The sequence below is a fragment of the Anopheles moucheti genome, chromosome 2 (genome assembly GCF_943734755.1).
Source record: "Anopheles moucheti chromosome 2, idAnoMoucSN_F20_07, whole genome shotgun sequence".
NCBI classification, from domain to species: Eukaryota; Metazoa; Arthropoda; class Insecta; order Diptera; family Culicidae; genus Anopheles; species Anopheles moucheti.
This window is the reverse complement of record NC_069140.1, coordinates 41806802-41827600: the sequence shown is the minus strand read 5'-3', so window position 1 is coordinate 41827600 and position 20799 is coordinate 41806802. Positions and strand designations below refer to the sequence as shown.

At 46.0% G+C, this 20799-nt stretch overlaps 1 protein-coding gene across 2 annotated transcripts in view; it reads right to left on the bottom strand.

The window, feature by feature from the left end:
- The window catches only part of LOC128297777 (protein crumbs), a 29966-nt gene that overhangs the window by 1939 nt on the left and 7228 nt on the right, over positions 1 to 20799 (bottom strand). The window contains exons 3-12 of one of the 2 annotated variants that reach the window (XM_053033471.1): positions 12612 to 12752; positions 6531 to 7739; positions 6082 to 6288; positions 5116 to 5810; positions 2919 to 5053; positions 1328 to 2475; positions 1140 to 1264; positions 828 to 1072; positions 577 to 748; positions 280 to 351 (exon numbers count right to left, since the gene is read on the bottom strand). In XM_053033471.1, the coding sequence (XP_052889431.1) occupies positions 280 to 351; positions 577 to 748; positions 828 to 1072; positions 1140 to 1264; positions 1328 to 2475; positions 2919 to 5053; positions 5116 to 5810; positions 6082 to 6288; positions 6531 to 7739; positions 12612 to 12752 (6149 nt within the window). The remainder of the gene's footprint in view (positions 1 to 279; positions 352 to 576; positions 749 to 827; positions 1073 to 1139; positions 1265 to 1327; positions 2476 to 2918; positions 5054 to 5115; positions 5811 to 6081; positions 6289 to 6530; positions 7740 to 12611; positions 12753 to 20799) is intronic. The other variant, XM_053033472.1, reaches the window with a different exon arrangement.

The window sequence follows — 20799 nt, the reverse complement described above, 5'->3', positions numbered from 1 at the left end:
TCCATCAACAAATAAGGATACTCCTAAAAAGAAGTTGTTATTCAATGGTTAACGTAAGGTTAGTTGTGTTAGCATGCATTCCACACCAAAAACGAAGGTTAGACTGTTAGTATAAAGAGAAACATATGCGAACGATAAAACCGTAACAAAACCATGTACAGAGAATGGCGACGATATTCGTTAAATGCTACCGATTTGTTGGTATGTTAGCATTGGCAAACGAATCGCTCAAATCGCGGCCAATGGTGCGTTAAGAGTTGATTAGAGTAAGAATAGAACACTCCCCACAAAGTTATGCACATAGTAGTAAACCGTGTCCAGATAGCTGATTTCATTGGAACTCTTATCGGCCTAACGAGATCCGGTCGATTCCGGAGGAAAGAGATGAGAAAGAAGAGAATAATGGTTTGGTGAGATAAGCGATGATGATGTGATCTCGATCACTCGATCGATGGTGCGTGCGATCTCCGGAAGGAGGACGGCTGTTTTTATGAAGGATTCGTGTTAATCTTTGCCTCGCGGTGTTATTGCTCCGTAAAAGCGTTATCACACCGTAGGGCAATAATGATTGCATACCTGTTCCGAACAGTTGACGCCCGTGTAGCCACCGGTGCAATTGCAGTAGTACCTTCGGTCCCTATCACAATCCTCCACGCAGATGCCTCCATTCAGGCAAACGTTGGGATTCACCTGGCAAGGATCGGACTGGGCGCAATCCTTCCCGCACATGCCTTCCTCACAGTGACACCTGAAAGAGTCACGCAGATGGAACACGTTACGTTAAATATAGAGCCACGTGCTTGCCTGCTTCGAATATTCGCTCATACCTGAAGGAACCTTCCGTATTGATACAGTGACCACGTCCACCACAGCTGATTCTTTCCTGCAGACATTCGTTTATATCATGCTCACAGTTTTTACCATCAAACCCGGTACCAGTGCAGTTGCAACGGTACTCATTGATGAAGTCAATGCATTGACCACCGTTCAGACAGGGTGCCGATTCACATTCATTCAGTTCCGTTTCGCAGTACATTCCAACGTACCCGGGCAAACAGTTGCACATGGGAATCTGGAAAGATTTAGAACTCAAGTTATACCATCTCGAGCTTTGTTTGGGGGTTCGTAGTAATTCTTACCATTGCTTCTGTGTCGCACAGGCCACCATTCTGGCACGGTTCCAGCCGGCAGAACGGTACATCGCACAGCGGTCCAGCAAAACCAGCACTGCACGTGCAGGTGAAGTTGTTACCGGTCGTCATATCTGTCGAGCATAGCGTCAGGGGTTAGAACAAGGACAATTTACCTACGAAGTACAATCACTTACTGTATCCATCGACACAACGGGAACCATTGCGACAGGGCATATTTTCGCACGTCACCAGTCGGAACACATCGCACTGTGGTCCGGCATATTCCTCCGTGCAGGTGCAGGAGAACCCTGCCAACAGATCCTGACATACACCCCCATTGTGGCACGGGTTTGAGGCACACTCATCGATCTCGATCTCGCACAGCTGACCCTCGTAACCCTCCAGACACTGGCAGGTGAAACTGGCCACTCCGTCGATACAGCTCGCCCCATTCATGCAGTTCGCCGATAGGCACTCGTCAATGTTCTGCGAGCAATCGTCACTCTCATAGCCAGCCGGACACTCACAAGCGTACTGCTCCGATGGATTACTGCAAATGCCCCCATTTTTGCACGACTGCTGGAAGCACAGTATGCAACCCTGTTCTGGTTGGCTCGAGTTAAGCGTAAAGTGCGCCTCGGTAAGATTGAACGTATCCGGGTAGATGAGCTCGTGCGGGAAGTACGGCAACAGAAAGCCACCGACGCGGGTCTCCCCGAGACATCCCTTAAACGACGAACCCTTGTCGATGCCACCGCTCACAACGGAGTTATTCTCGATGTGTGCCATCTCGGGCATTCCGCCGAGATAGATCTGCTGCCGGCCGGAGAACAAATGGCGGAAGGCGAAGTAGTCAATGTCGGCCGTCAAGCTCGGTTGGGGATCGATGGCCGTTTCCCAGCCCTTCCAGCCCGCCTCCAGCTTGCCGCCCTGGCTGACCTTCACGAGCAATGTGTGCCAGTCGTAGCTATCATCTTCACCAGCTAGTTCGCGTTCGAACCGATGTGTTTCGGGAAGATCGCCGGATAACAGCCACGAAATGGTTACCAGCTGACGGATAGTCGATATCTCGAAGTACATATCGCCATCGTGCACGTATAGGAGGGTGCCACCGAACTTGGTGCGGTACGATATTTCGATCGTGTCCATGCTGGTATCCTTCCGGTCCGCATCGTTGAACGTGTAGACGAGCGGTTCCTTGTCATCGTGGAATGTCATATTGGAGATGCATTCGTAACCTGCGTCCAGGTTCTGACAGGTAGCATCCATTGGACACTTTTGCAACTCGCAGAACTGGATGTCCTGGCAGTATTTGCCCTTGTATCCCCGGGGGCATGTGCATCTGTGAAAGGCAAAACAAGGGAGAATCGTTAGAACACACATACACACACTGATGTGTATCGAAAAGGGATACAAAGTATTGATCGACGGGAATGATGATCTATAGACAGAAGACTAGCGAGCAATTGATAAGGGAAATCTTCAAGGGGGTATCGATTTACCTAGCCTTCGATAACCTGTTCCAGATTCTTTTCATATCCGCTAATGATTCCACAAAATCTAACCATTTGCACTGACTGTCCTAACAGTCGAGCGAATGTAAGTAGATACCGATAGCATGTTAGTGTTGAATCAAATAGAGAGAAATGCCAGTTACTTATCAATGTGGATGGAAAAGGATAACCTTTAACAGAGTGAAAATCATGACCGTACGTTTCATCTAAAAAGGACATTCTTTCAAGCAGATCCCGACCGTACATTTACATGGTAAGTGATAGATCTTACATGAAATCGTTCCAGGTGTTCTCGCAATACGCCTCGTGATAGCACGGTTGACTGCGGCACAGATCATCAGACACGATACCCTCCAGCACGGAGTTCCGATCGATCGTAACCTGTCCGAATGGTGCGGGCAACTCGAGACCCTCCGTTTCATTGCCGAGCGGATACAGCTCGACAATCATGGCGTGCGACCCATTCGACACCTGCACGTCCTGGATGATGCCCTTGAAGTACTGCTTCTCCGAATCGTCCTTGTACAGGCTGTTGATGGTGTCAGCGTTTGGCGGTGGTCCGCCAAGGTACAGCACCTGCGCGTTTAGCTGACCCGAGGTGGATAGCGTTTTGCGGAAGTATTCCGTTCCGTTCAGCTTCACCTGTATGAGCGTCGAATTGCGGATCACCTCGATCAGGTGCAGATACCCGTTGTCGAGCTTATTGCCACCGACCGTGTATCCTTCCGGCGTGTCGTTGAAGATCATGCGCACCAACAGTTCGCCCTTCGACAGGAATGCGGCCACGTACGAATCGTCGCTCGGCGATTGATTCGTGTTGATGAGCTGATTGTCCGGATCGGAACCAAGGTAAAACACCTGACCAGCGGGTTTGCGCGTACGGATAAACATTGAGATGTCCAGCACGGAGCGAATGGCACGACGGGCAACATCGCTCACCGTTACCTTGACGGCGGAGTTGGTAGTGTTTTCGTGACCGAAGGTGGCCGCTGTGATGTTGTACTTGCACGTGTGACCCAGGTGGGGGCGTTGGCAGCTACACGAGAACGTATGCCACAGATCCGTACAGTGGCCGTTCGAGTGACACGGATTTGGATCGCACTGCGGTGTCCGAGGGCATCCGGTGTCGATGTTGTGGAGTGTGGTAAACTCTTGCTCCTGCCCAGGCAGCACCCACTGGCCGTTGATTACGACATCCTCCATGCAGCCTACGAAGCTCGATACGGCTCGTGCGATGTGTTTCAGATAGGGTTGTGCTAGTGAGGGGATCGTACCACCGAGGTATGTGATCGGGAAGGACGTATTGCTGCCGTTGGTGCCTTCGTACGAGTTGATCGGGTAGATTGTCTGTTCGTCATTTGCCGATAGCACCAGATGCGAGGAGTTGATCGCTACGAACACCTTCTGCCACTTGCTGTTGTTCAATTCCGAACCAATAAACACACCATCCCAGCGATTGAGCAGTGCGGAATGCAAGTTCAAACGTCCATTGTTGAGCACGAGAATGTACGAGGTGGCCCCATTACCGAATGCGAGTATTCCGTTGGGAAGCGTTGTCTTGAAGCGCAGCTGTATGTCATATCCTTCGTCACGGGTCGTATTCACCACGAGCAGACTGCTGGCTACCAGCGACATGGTCGTTACCGTGTCACAGGTCTTACCCTGGAACCCTTGGTGGCAGGAGCAGTTGAACTTGTGCTGTGTTTCGTTCTCCAGGTACGGCACACAGGTGCCGCCGTTCAGGCACGGTTCCTTCACACAACCCGTCAGCTGTACGGAACAGTTCTTGCCTCCCCACAGTCCATCACAGTCGCAGATGTAGTTGTTTCGGCCATCCATGCACGTTCCGTGGACGCACGGCCGGTATTTGAGACACTCATCGATGTCCGTTTCGCAGTGTGAGCCCTCGAAGCCAGGATCGCACTCGCACGTATAGTTACCGACCCCATCGACGCAGCCTCCGTTCTTACACGGATTGCTTTCGCACTCGTTAATGTTGGTTTCGCAGTTCGTACCCATCGTGCCGGGCACACAGATACATTCGTAACCGGCCGCGATCGAGTAGGAAAATGGTTGCGAAAAGTGCACCGGTAGACCCTTGGCGATCGGCAGCGGTTGATACAGGCTGTAGTTGGATCGCTGCAAGCAGGTGCCGCCGTACAGACAGGGCACGCTTTCGCACTCGTCAATGTCTTCCTCACAGTTCTTGCCCGTGTATCCTGGGAAGCAGTTGCACTGGTAGTCGTTGATCTTGTCCACACATTCAGCCCCGTTGGTGCACGGGTTCGATTCACACTCGTTGATGTTCGTTTGGCAGTAGATGCCGGAGTAACCGGTAGCATTACAGTCGCACTGGAATCCGCCCAACTGATCGATGCAGCGTCCTCCATTCTGGCACGGTTGACTCTGCAAAGATAAGCTTCCGTAAGTAACTGTTACCAACAGATTATAAAACGTCTTTTTCCTACCTCACAGTCGTCAATATCGATCTCACACAACCGTCCCGTCATGCCTGGAACACACATGCAGGTAAAGTTGGCCACCTGATCTACGCAGCTCGAACCCTTCGAGCATGGGTTGCTTTCACACTCATCGATGTCCACGCTACAGTCCTTGCCCGTGTAGCCGGCCGGGCAGATACACTCATAATCGTTCTGCTTATTCTGACACTCGGCGTTGTTCTTACACGGATGGCTAAGGCATTCGTCCACGTCCAGATCACAGTTCAGCCCCGTATATCCCGGCGTACAGAAGCACCGGAACGAGCCGGGCGTGTTCTGACAGATTCCATTCCCACAGATACCATCCTTCTTACACTCGTCGATATCGTTCTCGCACCGCTTGCCTTCAAACCCAGACGTGCACTTGCAGGCATAGCTTTGACTCTGCAGATAGCAGGAACCGTTGTGCAGACACGGCGAAGATGCACACGGATTGTCGCAGTTCATGTTTTCCGGACACTGACATTTGCCACCGATACAACGGTATGGTTCGGCACAGTTGGATGGGTTGCAGAGGTTGGTCCCGATCGTCTGCTCACAGCGTGCACCGTCGTAACCCGGTGGACATAGGCATGTGGATCCGTTCGGTGCACAGCTACCGCCATTCTGACAGTTGCATTCGTCGGAGTACGGTAGAGCAATGGGTGATTCACAGCGAGTTCCTGGTGTATGACGAGAAGAGATGTTAGACTAAGAATGTTGAAGCCTTGAAAGGTTATCTGTAAGGATCCGGTGTGGAATTTGACACCAATATGGCTACCAAACAAGTGAAGAAGCTGCGACAAGCAGTACGAAATTCGGATCAGTAGCGACATTGGTGAATCTTTCCATTCAGTACCAACAGGAGATTATCCTTAGGTGCTATTACAGTGCGTGTGATAAACGTGTGTGCTTGGAGCTTAAAAACGATAAAAATATTCATTATTAGCCAACCTGTGTATCCGCTAGCACAAATGCAGGTTAAATTTTGACCGAAGCCGGCGGTTCCGGCCGGGACGCAGGTGGCGCCATTGTAGCAATAGCTAGCGCATGCATTAGTGAGGGCCTGGGATTTCTGTGCACTTGTGCCGGCGGCATTGGCGTTGGTCGCGATCGTAACGGCGGCGACAGTGACTTGCTCTACACAAAGCCCTACCATGCCTACAATGGAGCGGAAAGAGTGGAGTAAAGGAAGGAAGACCAATGGGTTGGCCAATCGAAAAAAAGTGTTGTTGATAAATTTGGAATTTTGAAGTGCTTATCGTACTAAAATGATCGTGTCGATGAACTACAAACGTTTGATGCACAGATGACTACAGTGTGGTGCTTCGAGAGTGGTGATCTTGCGGACATTGGGACAGTAGCTTTCGGTGTTTTAAAAGGAACTAATTCTATCGTCCTACCTGTGGTACCCGGTTTGCAAACGCATCGTCCAGCGACACACTCGGAATCCGGTGGACATTGTCCACAGCCTGGTTCCAGCTCACATAGCGCTCCGTTGTAACCGGGAATGCAGCGACACTCGAATCCTTCCCGTGTATCGATGCAAGTGCCACCATTCTGGCACGGTTGTGATTTGCACTCGTTTACGCTCATCTGACATTTGGGCCCGGTGAAACCCGATGGGCAATCGCACAGGAACGTACCGTACGTATCGAAACAGGTGCCTCCGTTCTGGCACGGGTTCGTCAGACATTCGTCGATATTATTCTGACACAGCGTACCTCCATAGCCCGTCCCCTTGCAGTCGCAGGTGAACGCATCCACACCGTCGATGCAACGGCCCCCATTGAGACAGACGTTCGACTTACAGTCATCCCAGTTGATCTCGCAACGCATCCCGATAAAACCCTTGAGACAGTCACACTCGACGTTGTTCGTGCCGGGTGCTACGCGACAGGTTCCATTGTTAGCGCACGGATTCTTCTCGCACAGCGGATGCACGCTCAGTTCCGTCTCGCAGACCGCGCCCGTATATCCCGGTGCGCACGTACACCGATATTCACCCTTAATGTCCTCGCTGCAGGTACCGCCGTGCTGGCAGGGGTACGACAGACACGGTGGGCCCATATCGATCTCGCAGTTCTTGCCCTTGAACCGGGCCGTACAGTGACACTCGTACGAATCCGATCGCGAGATGCACGTCCCGTGCTGCATGCACGGATCGTGCGAACAATAGTCCACCGGGATGCCCTCGAGCACGTCGTGATCCGAGCACGGTCCGGCGGCCAACGGACACGGTCCGAATACTACCGCTTCCGCGTTCATGGCGCTCGAGTTAAACACCAACCCCGGACCGTGCAGCAGACAGCCCGCATACTGCTTGCCGAGGATCAGCACCGCCGCTTCGTTTTTGATCTCCTGATCGAGTATCAGCGGCGCGTTGTAGCTCTGGTTCGCGATCGGGGTCGACTGTTTGTCGATCACACAGTACAGCGTGCCGGCCTGGTAGATGAACTCGAGCGTGTGCCATTTGTTGTCGAGCAGCCGACCGGTCACGCGCGCCTCGATCGGTTGCTGGGCCGGTGTTGATAGCACGATCGACACCCAGTCCGGCAGGACGGACACCAGTAGGGCATGACCTGAATAGCGTTGGGAGAGAATTTCTCCACCTGCAAAATACGATCGAAGCAAAACCGGTGATTATTGGAGAGGTTGAGTGTGTGTGTGTCTGTTTGATCTATGATCTACGAGGCAGGATAAATGGGATGCAACAGACCGTCGCAGTGGAAGAATGTACAGGATAGCTATATGGTGGATGGTATTGTATGGAAATTAACTAACGAGCTTGCTGCGCTAGCTGACCCACAAAATGAGCGTATCGCTTAGGGCGAAAAGATTATCCTTACGAACAAAAGCCCAAAGTTGATCGTTATGGAACGGTAGCTTTTCAAGATGGCTGTTGCAGTGCCGGGCGATTACCATGTCTGAATACATTTCGTCAAGTGAAACTAGATCACAGTATGAGAAACGTTTTTTTGTTGAGTTGGTTTAACAATCATGTTCTTAATGCTTTTGGGAAAGTTAAAGGTAAAATAGGAAGTTTATGACTCTCTGCCTTAGTGTACAACTAAGACTACAATAGACAGGACGGTTATAATTGGACCCGATTGGAATGTAGTTCACCTTTAAAACATTTATGGCTTGTGATTAACATCTGAAGTATGTGACGTGAAGGTTTATAAATGTTAACAATTTCTATCAGATTTATTAATTTATTTCCAGATTTGATGTAATCTAAAGTTCGAACATGAGTACGTGAATAGTAACAATAGTATGAACCATTAAAAAATGTTGTACTTTTCAACTCGATTCAATAGCTCTGCTTTTGTAAATCATTGCACAGGAAGCAATGATTACATCCCATCGAAGCTGACACAGTTTCGGACACAAGCCCAATTTGTCACCCACAACGAACGGACCGCTCCGGAAAAGGAACTACGGTACAACGAGAAAACGAATTGGTACACCACCGAATGAGGAGGAACAGTCCACATACACAAATACACCAATTTTCACCCCAGCTGCAGGAAAAACCTGCACCGACCGGCGCATGGTCAGCGTTTGTCGCTTGGCTGTCGCTCGGTTATTTGTCGCTTTTTAATGAACCGTTTTAAGCACCCGGTCACATGCATGTCCGCTTGCCGGGTTGGATGGGACGGATGTTAGTGAAAGAAACATGCGAGTGGAGCAAACCTTTCCAACGGGCAGAGCAGCAAAACAGCAGCGCGGAATAGCTACGTCATGGCTTTTGACGGCTTTTTCCCCTGTGACTTAAATTGTCACAATATGTTTAACTTCGCACCTCGTCCACAGACAGACGGGAGGGAAAAGAGCAGTTTTTGCTAACGGCTGTTTCGAAACAACAACAAATAACTGCATCAGAAATGGACACTTGTGCCGGTTCCAGGAAGGGAACTGGAACTAGATTACAACCCGACAAAACTCCGATGAAGCAATAAAGAACTTTCCACCGGGAACAGGGTCAATGGGCAATGGTTACCGGAACAGGGAAGCACCGTCCAACACACATGTGATCGCGTAAAGCGATCGTGTAGCGGTAGTAGAGCCGGCCCTAATTCACGCCACCATTCGAGTCACTCTCGAAATTTACTTAAGCGCGACACTGCACGAGAACCCACTTCCTTACGGCACAGATGTTCCCCTTTCCGTATGGCCTATTTCGTGAAACAGGGTAGCAAAAAAGCAGAAAAAAAGAAGGAAAATCAAATGCTGACGCTGGGAGTTGCGACCAAAAGATCCGGTTTCTACTTACAAGCGAAACGGCAGCGAACGCCTCCAAACGAGGGATCAAAGATTGTAAGGGTTATGCTCAAGGGTTGCATGCCAACCGATGACTCAACCATTGGCAAATTGGCTGACACAGAACCAACGCATGCAGCTCGGTTGCGGTGCGTGTCTGTTTGCGTACGGTCGTACGAGATATCGCTTGTTTTAGCCTAAATATAAGTCTATCAAAGGAAAAAACAAAAACAAGATTACAATGTACTGCTTGCATGCGCTGACTACTTTTGCGATTTGCACATGCGCTTTTGGAGGCACTAATTCCATTCCTGTCCTACATTGGCACACACAATCGCACGTACGCCTCAACTTAAACACCACCTTTCGATGCAGTTGTGCAGCATTTGCAGCATGTGGTTTCGTGAACCGTACGTACACGGTATGCGGTGGCAAAAAGCTCAAATATGGTCGTATGACTCAACAGTTTGGACCAAAAAATGCCTTGAGTTTCCGTGTGAAAAGGGAAGATCTGTGGTGAATGGAGTATAATTAAATAGCACATGAATTCTGCGAGATATTTCATTATATTATGTGCTGTTTTTTTTATTTATTTGCTAATGTTTTTGAAACTGACATCTTAAATCCACTGGTAAAAGTGCAATTTTTTTGTAAAACTTGAACAAACATGTGCAGAGGTAGATCTGGATTCCTGGAAGTGACTTAGCATTGAATTATGATCCAAGCAATCGTGGCTAACATTCTGAAAGCTTTGCGTAAGGGTGAACAAAGTTCGATCGATTTCACCTTCATAGGCCTGCTGAGATAGTGCGAAGAATTCCAGATCTACTTCGGCAGTACTGGTTGAACTCAAAACTATCGAAAAAGCATAAGTGTGCCCAAGTTTGAGTTTGATGTTTGGGACCATCTAGAATGTGGATAGGTCGGGAAATTCTTCGCACTTTTACGAAATTACTCCAACTTCAGTTCATATTCATATTTCACTTGAAACTCAAAAAGAATTCAGAAATGTCTATAGTGGTAAGGTTCATCACAAAAAAACACTAAATTAGCGTCTCAATCTGCATCCATTTCCATCAGAAGCGTGAAGCATGAGCGTAAACTCGCCACACAGCTTCCCCAACGTCCCCAACAATGAGACTTCAATCAACTAACTTACCATGAAATGCACAAGAAATTCAGCCTTGCTTCTGTAGCATGTAACTTAACGCCATCGCAGCACGCTCTATGATTAGTGGCTTCGAACAGACAGCGTTGAAAGAGAAATTCCATCACCGATTTGCTGTTTTACTGAATGGGCCACACACAAAAAAAAGCAGAATCTCACCAGCACACTATACTTACAGGGCTATTACTTTTCGATTCCCTCTACCAAACGCCACCGCCACCGGTTTTGGGAAGTGTTAGACAGATCGAAACACCTTGCGCTACAACGCACGAACACACGGGCGCGTTTGTCGATAAGAAAAGACGCTTTTCCGGTCTATTAAATGTTCGTGCATTTCTTACCAGCGCAATCATTCCATTGTACACCGGCAGTGTGTGCGGGAACGGCCGGTACAACTGTTGTACTTGATTTTTTGTGTGGTATTTTGCATCCGCAAACTTTATTCGTTTTTTCGGCTTTTAGACGGTGAAACTAAAGCGACAGTGAAAGTGTCTATCATCAGACGCTTTCCTAGCTTCGATGACGTTCGGGAGGGAAAGAATGTTCCAATCATTTTCATCGGAATGTTCCGTCAATTGTTCAGTTTCGGTTGTTTTCCCATGGGTATGTTTCGGTTGGAGCATAAAAGTGTTAAACTATCGACATAAATTTTCCCCCAAAAAAAAAACGACGAGATGCAAAAACATTCCACTCGAGCGTGATCGTGGTGTGAAGATCATGCGAACAATAGAGTGCACCTCACCTCTTAGAGCTTAGGAAGGGTTTAGAGCTCTGCAAAGGGTAGCAACGGATGGCTTCAAATGCCATCAGTCACACTACACCCATTGTTGAAGATTTATGGTTATTTTAATGAATTTATGTGAAAAGTGCTTGGAAAAACTGATTGCCGGAACGCATATCGCACCCGTCTTCTACCTATGTGAAACTAGATAAGCTGTACTTGCGCTCGCATATTGTTTCATCCTTGAGAGGTTTGGTTGTTGATTTTGATTTCAACATTTTAGATTAAACTCACCACCTTTAATAAGTGTTTTGCAGCAAGCAAAACCCTCAACCAGCTGGTTCTCATTGAATAGCAAACCATGCGCACACTATTATTTCATCCACTTCATTCTGACGAAATGGACCGTTCATTGCACGGGTTCGTACCAGCGGAAGCGGCCTCGTGAGGTTTTGTTTTTATTTCCTCAAAAGGCATTTTATTTATCCTATCGCTAAATTAAACCGCTTCTTTTTTCGATGGTTTGCTTTGCGCATAGCTTTAAGATAGCAGTGTGTGCGGCTCGATTACGCTACCGTTACCGTAGCCTAAGCTAACCGCTGCTGGCATAGAACGGTATGTTCCACGTGCTCGGTGCTGTTGGAATTGCATCATTCTACGTTCGCGAGTGGTTCGTAGGGCCCGGCGGTTGGCAAGCATTCCCCTTGAACTGCCCTGTGTGCCCCCACTGTGGTGTGTCTGTGTGCAGAACGATTGCGCATCAAACCTGACGATTGTCGGCAACGATCGGGTGGTCGTTTATTTTTTTGGGGGGAGGGAGTTCAATTTTATTATGGTTTTTCATTTATTGCACCCTCCACTGCACCGGACCGGTGGCCGAGCCATTCGATTTTGCGGTCAGCTGTAAACAAGGCTGGAGAAGGGGTTGATGGAGATACAGTTTTTCGATGATACACGAAGCGTAACGAAAGCATCAACTGACCGTGGATGGTTTGGGGTTGCTGCTGCTTGTTCTAGCGTTCTTATTTTTTTTTATAGAGTGTAGTGGTCATGGATGGTAAAAACATGCTGGGAGGTAGTAGAGAATGCCACCCATGCCACCCATCTCGCGAAGAAACCCTTTCTCATGAACTTGAATGCCGGGGCCGGCCAATGCGCTAGCGTGCTACCGTTGCACAAACAAAACGTCCATCATTGGCGTGGTTTGCGACCAAACCGATCTCTCCTGTACGTTCTCTCCACTGTTGTGGAAATTGTTTGTGGAAAAGCAAAAACACCCTCCACTGGCGGACACGACCACCTTCTGGTGGCTGCCTGAATGGATGGACTTACCTCGGCACGACTTGAAACTAATCGCCGAATAGCTCCAGAGGGTCATTGGCGTTTTTAACCTCAGGTAGGCAGATCCATTGAAGTACGCTTCCTTTTCCGTCTGTATCGCCGTCACGGTCGGTACGGAACACTGAAGGATCACTGCAAAAATAATGAGAGGAAAGAGCAAAAAGAAAAACGAAACGAAACGTTAATTTAAAACAATCTATTTGGGATGCAATTCATTATGGATACGGTAGCAATAAATTAACGGAATGGAGATCTGCTTTTGTGCTGCTCTCCAAGAGGCAAAAAAAAATAGCTATGTTTTGATAAAATTTGATAATTTGGCAGTTAGGATAGTTTTTTTTTTGTGTGGAAGAACAGCAAGGTCGTGCTGGCAACAGTTAATAAGAATAATGTGATTCAAACTATCTTTTTTATAGAGGATACATGACTATTTTTCTACATCGAAGGAACCTATGGACCAGTCACTCTTCTCACTCGTAATGATGAGTCCTAACTTAAACTTCGAAATGGCATAAAAAATAATTTGAACTGAGTGTTTGCTCTTTTATAAATCAATCTGGAAAGACGACAATCTGCTACTAAGCCAGAGATAGCTAGTACTCCTTTCACTAGAACGACATTTGTCCAAAAATCAGTCTGTTTCACGACTTCCTATAACTTGTGGCGCTCATTTATGGGATATCACTTCTTTAAGAAGACATCGAGCACACCCATAACTACTCTTCTTCGGAAGTGAGTCCATTGCAATTCCTGGCATTGGAAGATGATATGTTTTCCAGCCCAAATAAACGAGCAATTCTGGAATATCTTGCGCAATTCTATCGCCCAAATATGTGGTCAGAAGTTCATGTGAGATCATTAACATGGCAAAAAACACTCTACACACTTCTTTTAAAAACACTTCTTTGCTTTACTGATATATATTGTAAGATATTCATCGTGTAGATCTGGAGAAGTAAATCCATTTCAACATAGACTAACACTCGTAGCTTTAGACTAAATACAGGTACATCTGACTAAACTCTTCCTTCAAAACAGTGCCAGAAATCTTTGGTCTTTGCAAAACTAACATGATTCTTTATAAGAATTAAAAAAACTTCCAAATATCATAGACTTTGCTATGACGTCTCTGGCATTTGAGTCCACATTCAGACTCTGAACGAAACTAGGATTTTTAGTCATTTATTATCGACTAGAAACGTTTTATAGACCACTGTACATCAACTGTTAACAAACAAAATCTATTTAAATTCGCGACAGTAAGTTATGCTTCACCTTAAATACTCATCTCGTAATTATTTGCCTCAACAACTATTACTCCTGTGGTGTTATCTTCTCATTCCGCGTAAACCTCAAACTTTTTAACCTAAATTTAAAATTCTAATAGAAAAACGTGTAGTACCGTTACATAAATTGATGTCATGACATTGCATAAAACGTTGATTGCTTCAAGAACCACTTTGGAGCGTTGGCCGTTGAAGAAAAACCCCGTTTCAATTCTTTATGTAAAATACTTGTCATGGTACATCTGCTCAGGACGGCCACAGAGCCAATTGACAGTGCCACACGAATATGGACATGGCGGCGACATCAGTAACAAAAAATCTTTTAAGTCGAATTGTCTCCTTTTTTTTTAGATCCATAGCCACACTCACCACACACTGTGCAGCGCAATCAACGACGATAGATTAACCCATTCAGTGGCTCATCAAAATCCGCTAGAAATTCGCATAATTTCCTATCTGTTGCAGCACTCCAGCATGGGTTTAGTTGAGCGTCAGCTCAAGCTTGCGAGAATGGTTGTGACAAAGTTAGTCTGCCTCCTATCATATGGTGATCGCGTGTTTCTGCTCCATCATAACGGTGGCATGTTTGGGGTGGTACATCGTCACAGTAATCGTCACCCTCGGTCTTATGCAAACGCATTGTTTCGAACTTTCGCAGCGCATTTAACGAGTAGCGTGCGTACGGCAATGTGCCTTTCTCAAGCACGGCCGATATTTGCCCACGATCCGACCACCAGCTGGTACAGTTTCATGTTGATGAACGTGTTTCCCCTTTATTTCCCACCGGCGATGCTGTGCGGTCTTCACAAGGCGACACTGGGCAGGTGAAGATAATTTCATTAACATGCTGTCCATGAATGTTAATAGCGCTCCGCCCGACCGCCACAGCGGATCGGCAACTGCAGCATATCGGAATGGGAGTTTTGGAAAGGGTGCGAAGCGGTGTTCAGTGCTGTAATGTAATTTTCATCACAAATTTATAGCGTGCATGGATTAAAGACAATTTCACCGCCTGGCGTTTCGGACGATGAAAGTTGTCATGTATGAGAAAGTGAAACCAGGCGTTATATATCGGCCGGCACACCGGTTGGCCGGAAATTTTCCATGCCATTGCCGCGAAGCTGAGGCCAAACAAATGACTTTGACAGTAAGTGATCGTGAGAAAAACTGCCATCATTCGTCTGCTGTTAGGAAATCGGGTGAGAGTTTAATAGGCATTCGCTTGAAGGATTTCCTCTCGCGTGGGCTTGTTTGGTCGTGATCAGTGATAAGCTGTCATAACATGGTTTAGGTATTTTATTGTTTCATAACCATATTCAAATGCAACATTAGTGGTAGCTGTCATCAGAGTTGGTTTACTATGTTACTTTTCACCTTTATATAAGACATGGCACATTAAACTTGTACAATTAAAAATACTAAAGAGCAACTTTCTTTTTTTATATTCAAAGAAATGGCTTGAAATTTATGGCCACCTAATGAACATATTTGTAATGTTTCACAGCAATAAGTTCAATAAAAAAGTAAATAAATATTATACCAACCGAAAACATGTTGCCAAATCATGTGCCCTCAACGCAACATAGAAAAAAAAAAACTATTGTGACCGTTGTGCTCCAGTTTTCGAAATACCAAACGTGACTGTAAAATCAAACCAAACCGGCCAAATACCTTCCCCGAGTTACGACGAATCGGCTTAACGCCATCGTCTTAGTATGGTATGGAAATGCGCCATCTGATGGCCACTCGCCCGTGCAAACGAATCGCAACACATTCCATCTGCATATTTGCTATGCTGATTCACTCAAGCACGGCGTCTTAATACGGCACCCCAAACCCACCTCGCCACCAACATCACCACCGACGAAACGTTCGGGGTGGGTGTATACACGCGTTGTCTTAGCTGCATGTTGTGACGATCGCGCCGAAACCATTTATCTATGCTGTTGTGGTCTTAAAAGGTAGCGTTGCGTTCACAGCCACAGAACCGGAGTTTCGCTGTGTGGCGAAGTGAGTAGACCTCAGGATTTTTTGTTTTGGGGTCATTACCGTGGTGGTCACGGTTCTGTGGAGTTGATCGGTGACGATCCGCATTGGTCAAACGGTGGAGTGATATTTTACTGGAGAAAAAAAAGCCCCATTCTATCGCTATCCGAACAAAACGCAAACAGTACGCTGGAACGGGCAAGATCTCCAAAGCCCGATCGAGACGAGTCGCACAAATCGCATTCAGTAAAGAATGTTTGATGCATTTAGATATGCGTTTTGCATTCGTAAGTGGCTGATAGTTTAATTAACTGTGCACATCCCTGTTCCGATTGGTAGAACAATAGCGCGAGGTACCACCATCTATGCCACGTCTTGTTTGCTGGCGTCTTCTGCTTGCGTTATAAGGTTGAAGGCTTCTGCTGTGTGCCTGTCTAAGAGATCGTTTGGTCGTGTATGATTCACAACGTGAAGGTATCATTACCATGGACTTCTTCGCTGTGGTCGATTCGAATTTGAAGATGTTCCGCAGAACAAAGCCAACCAGCAAGCAGATTGCTCTGCTGCGGTAAGCAAACGTAGTGCTTCCGTTAATGGATATTAATTATGCAGGGGCATTGTTTTGCCGTGCGATGTGAAGAGCGATGAATCATGTGTCCGATTGTGATCCTCATCAATCTAGACATCGTTGAAGGAATGTGTCGTAAAGGAAGCATAGAGATATTTCCACAGATAACATTATGTTTATAATAAAGTGGTTCTATTTGTGAGGCATAGTTTATGGAGATGTGTAACAAGATCACTCCTGCGATAGATTAGTATGCGCTAAATACCAAATAGACGATGCCATATGACTTATTGCTATAGTCAATGGACCATGCTACATAAAATGAGATTAGATTTTTTTGTGCACACATGCATATCTAATGTGTGCCTCCGGTGATCTTCTAGGCACACGTGACACTGTAGCAAAAGTCCGTACACTAGCTCAATGTACTGGCTATGCTTCGTTAAAGAGCGCACACAAGCTTCTCGCATAAAACAGGGTTACACCATTTTACGACTGCTACTCGTTAAAATCGGCCTGCGTGCCAATCTTCCTCGATCGAACGACATTGACCATGTCGGAGTTCTTGTCGGTTGCAAACACGTTTCCAACTCACCCAAGGGTACACAAAACGGCACCATTCACTGCACGCCAGTCTGCTTGGCATTAAACGGTGAAATATGGCCGGTAGAAAGCGAACGATTAATTTCCATGGTCAGGAGTGAAAGATGATACGGAAGGTCATGACGATACACGATCTTCTCGTTCAAATCGAATGTTTTGTTTTTGATGTCAACAAAGACGTATGCAATAATAATAAAATTGTAATTTAAACAAAATAATGTCTGGTGATTCTAGCAAAATAATCAATTTAGAAGGTCCGTTTATCTCGTTTGCATTATAACCTCGATAGCCTGCCTGATGAAGTTAATTGAGTGAAAGGTGTAAAGCGCATCGAAACAGCTTTTCAAGTGTCTTTATTTTGAGCCGTTTTGTTTCGTCCATCCGTTCGCTAATTTTTGGCCACCCGATCGCACAGGCAATGGTAGAGGAAAACAAGCGCGAGAAATTGGCTCTTGTAAAAATAGGATAATTTGCCGATCTGCCTATGGCGCCAACCGGTAGGTTAATGGCCTCGCTTTTCCACCTCGAACTTGCTCTCACCACACGCAGCGGTGAAGTTGAAGAGCGTCGGAAAACTGATCTACTTCTTTGGAGTGGTTGGAGTTGTTTTTCGCCAAAAAATAAACCAAAAACAAAAAACCACAGACACTACATTTTGTATCACTGAATGCGTGGAGGAGTGGGTGAAAATGGTAATGGAAAGCAGCGGTTACGTGAAGGTTTTTCACCGCACAATGAAAGTGAAATGAGGAGTGAAAATATTGTGTCGATAGCCGGCTTGCTTGGCGGAGGTTACAGTGCACCGGCTGACCTTGCCAACGATTAGAAAATATTATTATCGCGAAACATCTTGCGATTGAATTGCAACAAGAAAAAAGAGCAAGAGAGAGATATACAGTTCTCTGGGTGGTTGTGTCCTTGAGGTGGATATGTGCAAGCGATGCAGTTTTAAAACAGTGACGTCACACAATGTCCGATTGCTAATGTTGCCTCGCTCAATTGCACGCTCAATAGATTAGTGTGGCACGGTTGATAAGACTCCATTGTAACCATTTGGGCCACGTGTTGGACAGTATTTTTATCATCACTGGCAAGGTTGACAGAAGCAGTGATTCGTATCTTCATATTTCGCCACCCACGCCAACTGATAACACACGTGAAGAGAGTTTGGGTAATTTGTTCGTTTTGTCTGTGTTCGATGGTCGGCAAACAGCTTGTAATCTGTTTTTCATTGGGGTGGGGTATGGCAAACGTACAGCCAATAAACGAAAAATCATTGCGAGACACTGGAGTAGTGTGGTCCTCGGTCGCTTATCTCGAAAGGGATAATCACCGCCAGCGTAATTGCTTGCAGTGTATACGTTGATTTTACTCCACTGATTGCGTCCAATTAATATTTTTAAGTAAAAGTTTCCTGCGATTGAGATGTTGTTTTTTTTGTTTGATCATAGGAATGTGGCCTTAATTTCGAAACGTTTCATATATTTCGGTGCTTTTCTATGAAGGTTTTGGATGATCAAACATTTTAATTTTTTTAAATACTTTTAAATAATTATTTCCGATTTTTATCCTTAAAACATAAAACAACTGTCGTCCCGGAATAGCACACGCTAAACGCGTGCAAAGTATTCGGTAACTTACAACCGGCAACCGGAATGGAATGAACGTGCGGATTTTTAAACCCATTGCAGCATAATTACGTGCCCCGTGAACCAAAACAAATGTCGCGCAAAGCTGCGTACGCGGTTTGCGTTGCGTGCTGCACGGTTGCGGGAGTGGGCGAGATGAAAATAAAGACAAAATGGGTGAATCTAAACTTGGCACCCGCAGCACAAAAACCACTTGACAGAAAACGTCCGCGATGCGTAACGTTTACATCACCATTTCCCACCGTGCAAATAACCGTGGACAATACATCACGACGGAATGGAGGTTCGTGTACGTGGGCCTGTTCAGGTCTTTCGTTATGTCCCGCGGTTCAATGTTCGCGGAAGCTCGTTACTGTGTAGTTCTAGGTTCTGGGGCTCTAATTGCCATCGGTTCCGTGTTTAAGAAGAAGGTAGAATCATGTGGTCTATATATCCGTTCTTCGGAATGCCGACAAACAAGCGCACGATCCCATAATTCTCAACGCTACGCTCCATGCGATTGTCGGTAGTCTAATGATGGTGATTATGATTAGGTCCCATTTACTGCAGATTCGATCAAGCATTCGCTTTACTACGCACCACACGATCATAAACCCATCGCAAAAGGGCAATTGTTGGGACTTTCTTTCACCCCATCGGTTTGACGATCGTGAGATACTCGTGATCGTGAATTTTCAGCGCACCATACGCTAATGAGTGTGCGCACAAATCACGACCAATAGGTACAGCGTGATTTGTTGGTTGATTCTTTCATTTACGGTGCGGTACGATGAAATACAGTTCCCACTTCTTGTTGAACAAATTGAATGCTTTCCATCGCACTAGTAATGGGCACGAATTGGATTTAGAACACGACTTTCGGTGGCGAAAGAAGACATTCTTCTTCTGGGCCAAATTCCTTGCCCATCAACATTGTTGCCTTCCGTTTCTTATGCTTTTGCTCATCGATTGATCATGTTTCTTCGTTCGTCGTAGAGGAAGTCATTAAAAGTCACTAATGGAAACGGTTGCACCGCGCGTCGCCCGTAATGAGCGCCGCTAAGGTTTCGCGTGTAATGATGCAGGAAGCGTGTGTTTGTAAGTTTGGTATCCATCTTGCAGTACGGTACGAGTAAGCTGTTTGAGGAGTTTTGTAAACAAATGATCACTTCCCATTTTGAGTGTCCGACGATGTGTTCGGTTCGGTGTTAAAACCAGTCACTTTGCGGGAAAATGGTTTTGTTTTGCCTTTGTTGAACGTATGTTGTGTTGTTTATGTGGGAAGGATAGAGGAACATAACGGTTCGTGCAATACGGTATTGAAATGCATTTTTTTTTATTTGTTATTGTTGATGTGTGAGTTTGTTTTTAATGTTTGTAAATATGCAAATTTAAAATAAGCAATTTTTTGAAAGGTACAGTTGGAATGGGACAATATAATAGTGAAAAGTTGAACCATTAGATTAGTTGTCTCTAAAGAGAATTGAAATATAATTAAATAATTAATTAAAAATAAATTTTAAATTATAAACAAATAATTACACAATATAATTAAAATTAAAAGTATTTCAAGAAATGGCATAGCTAGAGGCAAAAGGACATCATGTTGAAAAATGACGCAAACAGTAAAATAAGAAAAAAAGGAAACCATCAAGAAATGCAGTGTATTTCCTATTACCTCATGCTATTAGTCACCTACGGATCAAAACCGAACTGCGGCACAGATTGAGTCGGTGTGAAAGTTAAGAAATATGATTAATAAGTATTCATCAGCGTAAGCAAACGGTGCGCTCGGTGTTCCAACCGTGCAACACACTCTCTGCGGGAAAATCACAAACCGATTCGAATCTCAGTAGCGATCCCTAACAGATCGATCACGTGTATTATGGAGAGCGTTTTCCACTCGGCTCCATTGCCGTGATCGACCCGCCATATTAAATCATATATCGCCACACAAGCAAACTGCTCGGTCGTAACCGTTATGTAATGATCCAAAAAAAAGGGGCACAAGTAAAAAAAAGGCTTTGCGAACAAAATTGAACAATCACAGTTGACGGTTTGGTTTTCGTTGAACGCTTCCGCGGCAATGTTTTTTTTTCAGCAAAGTT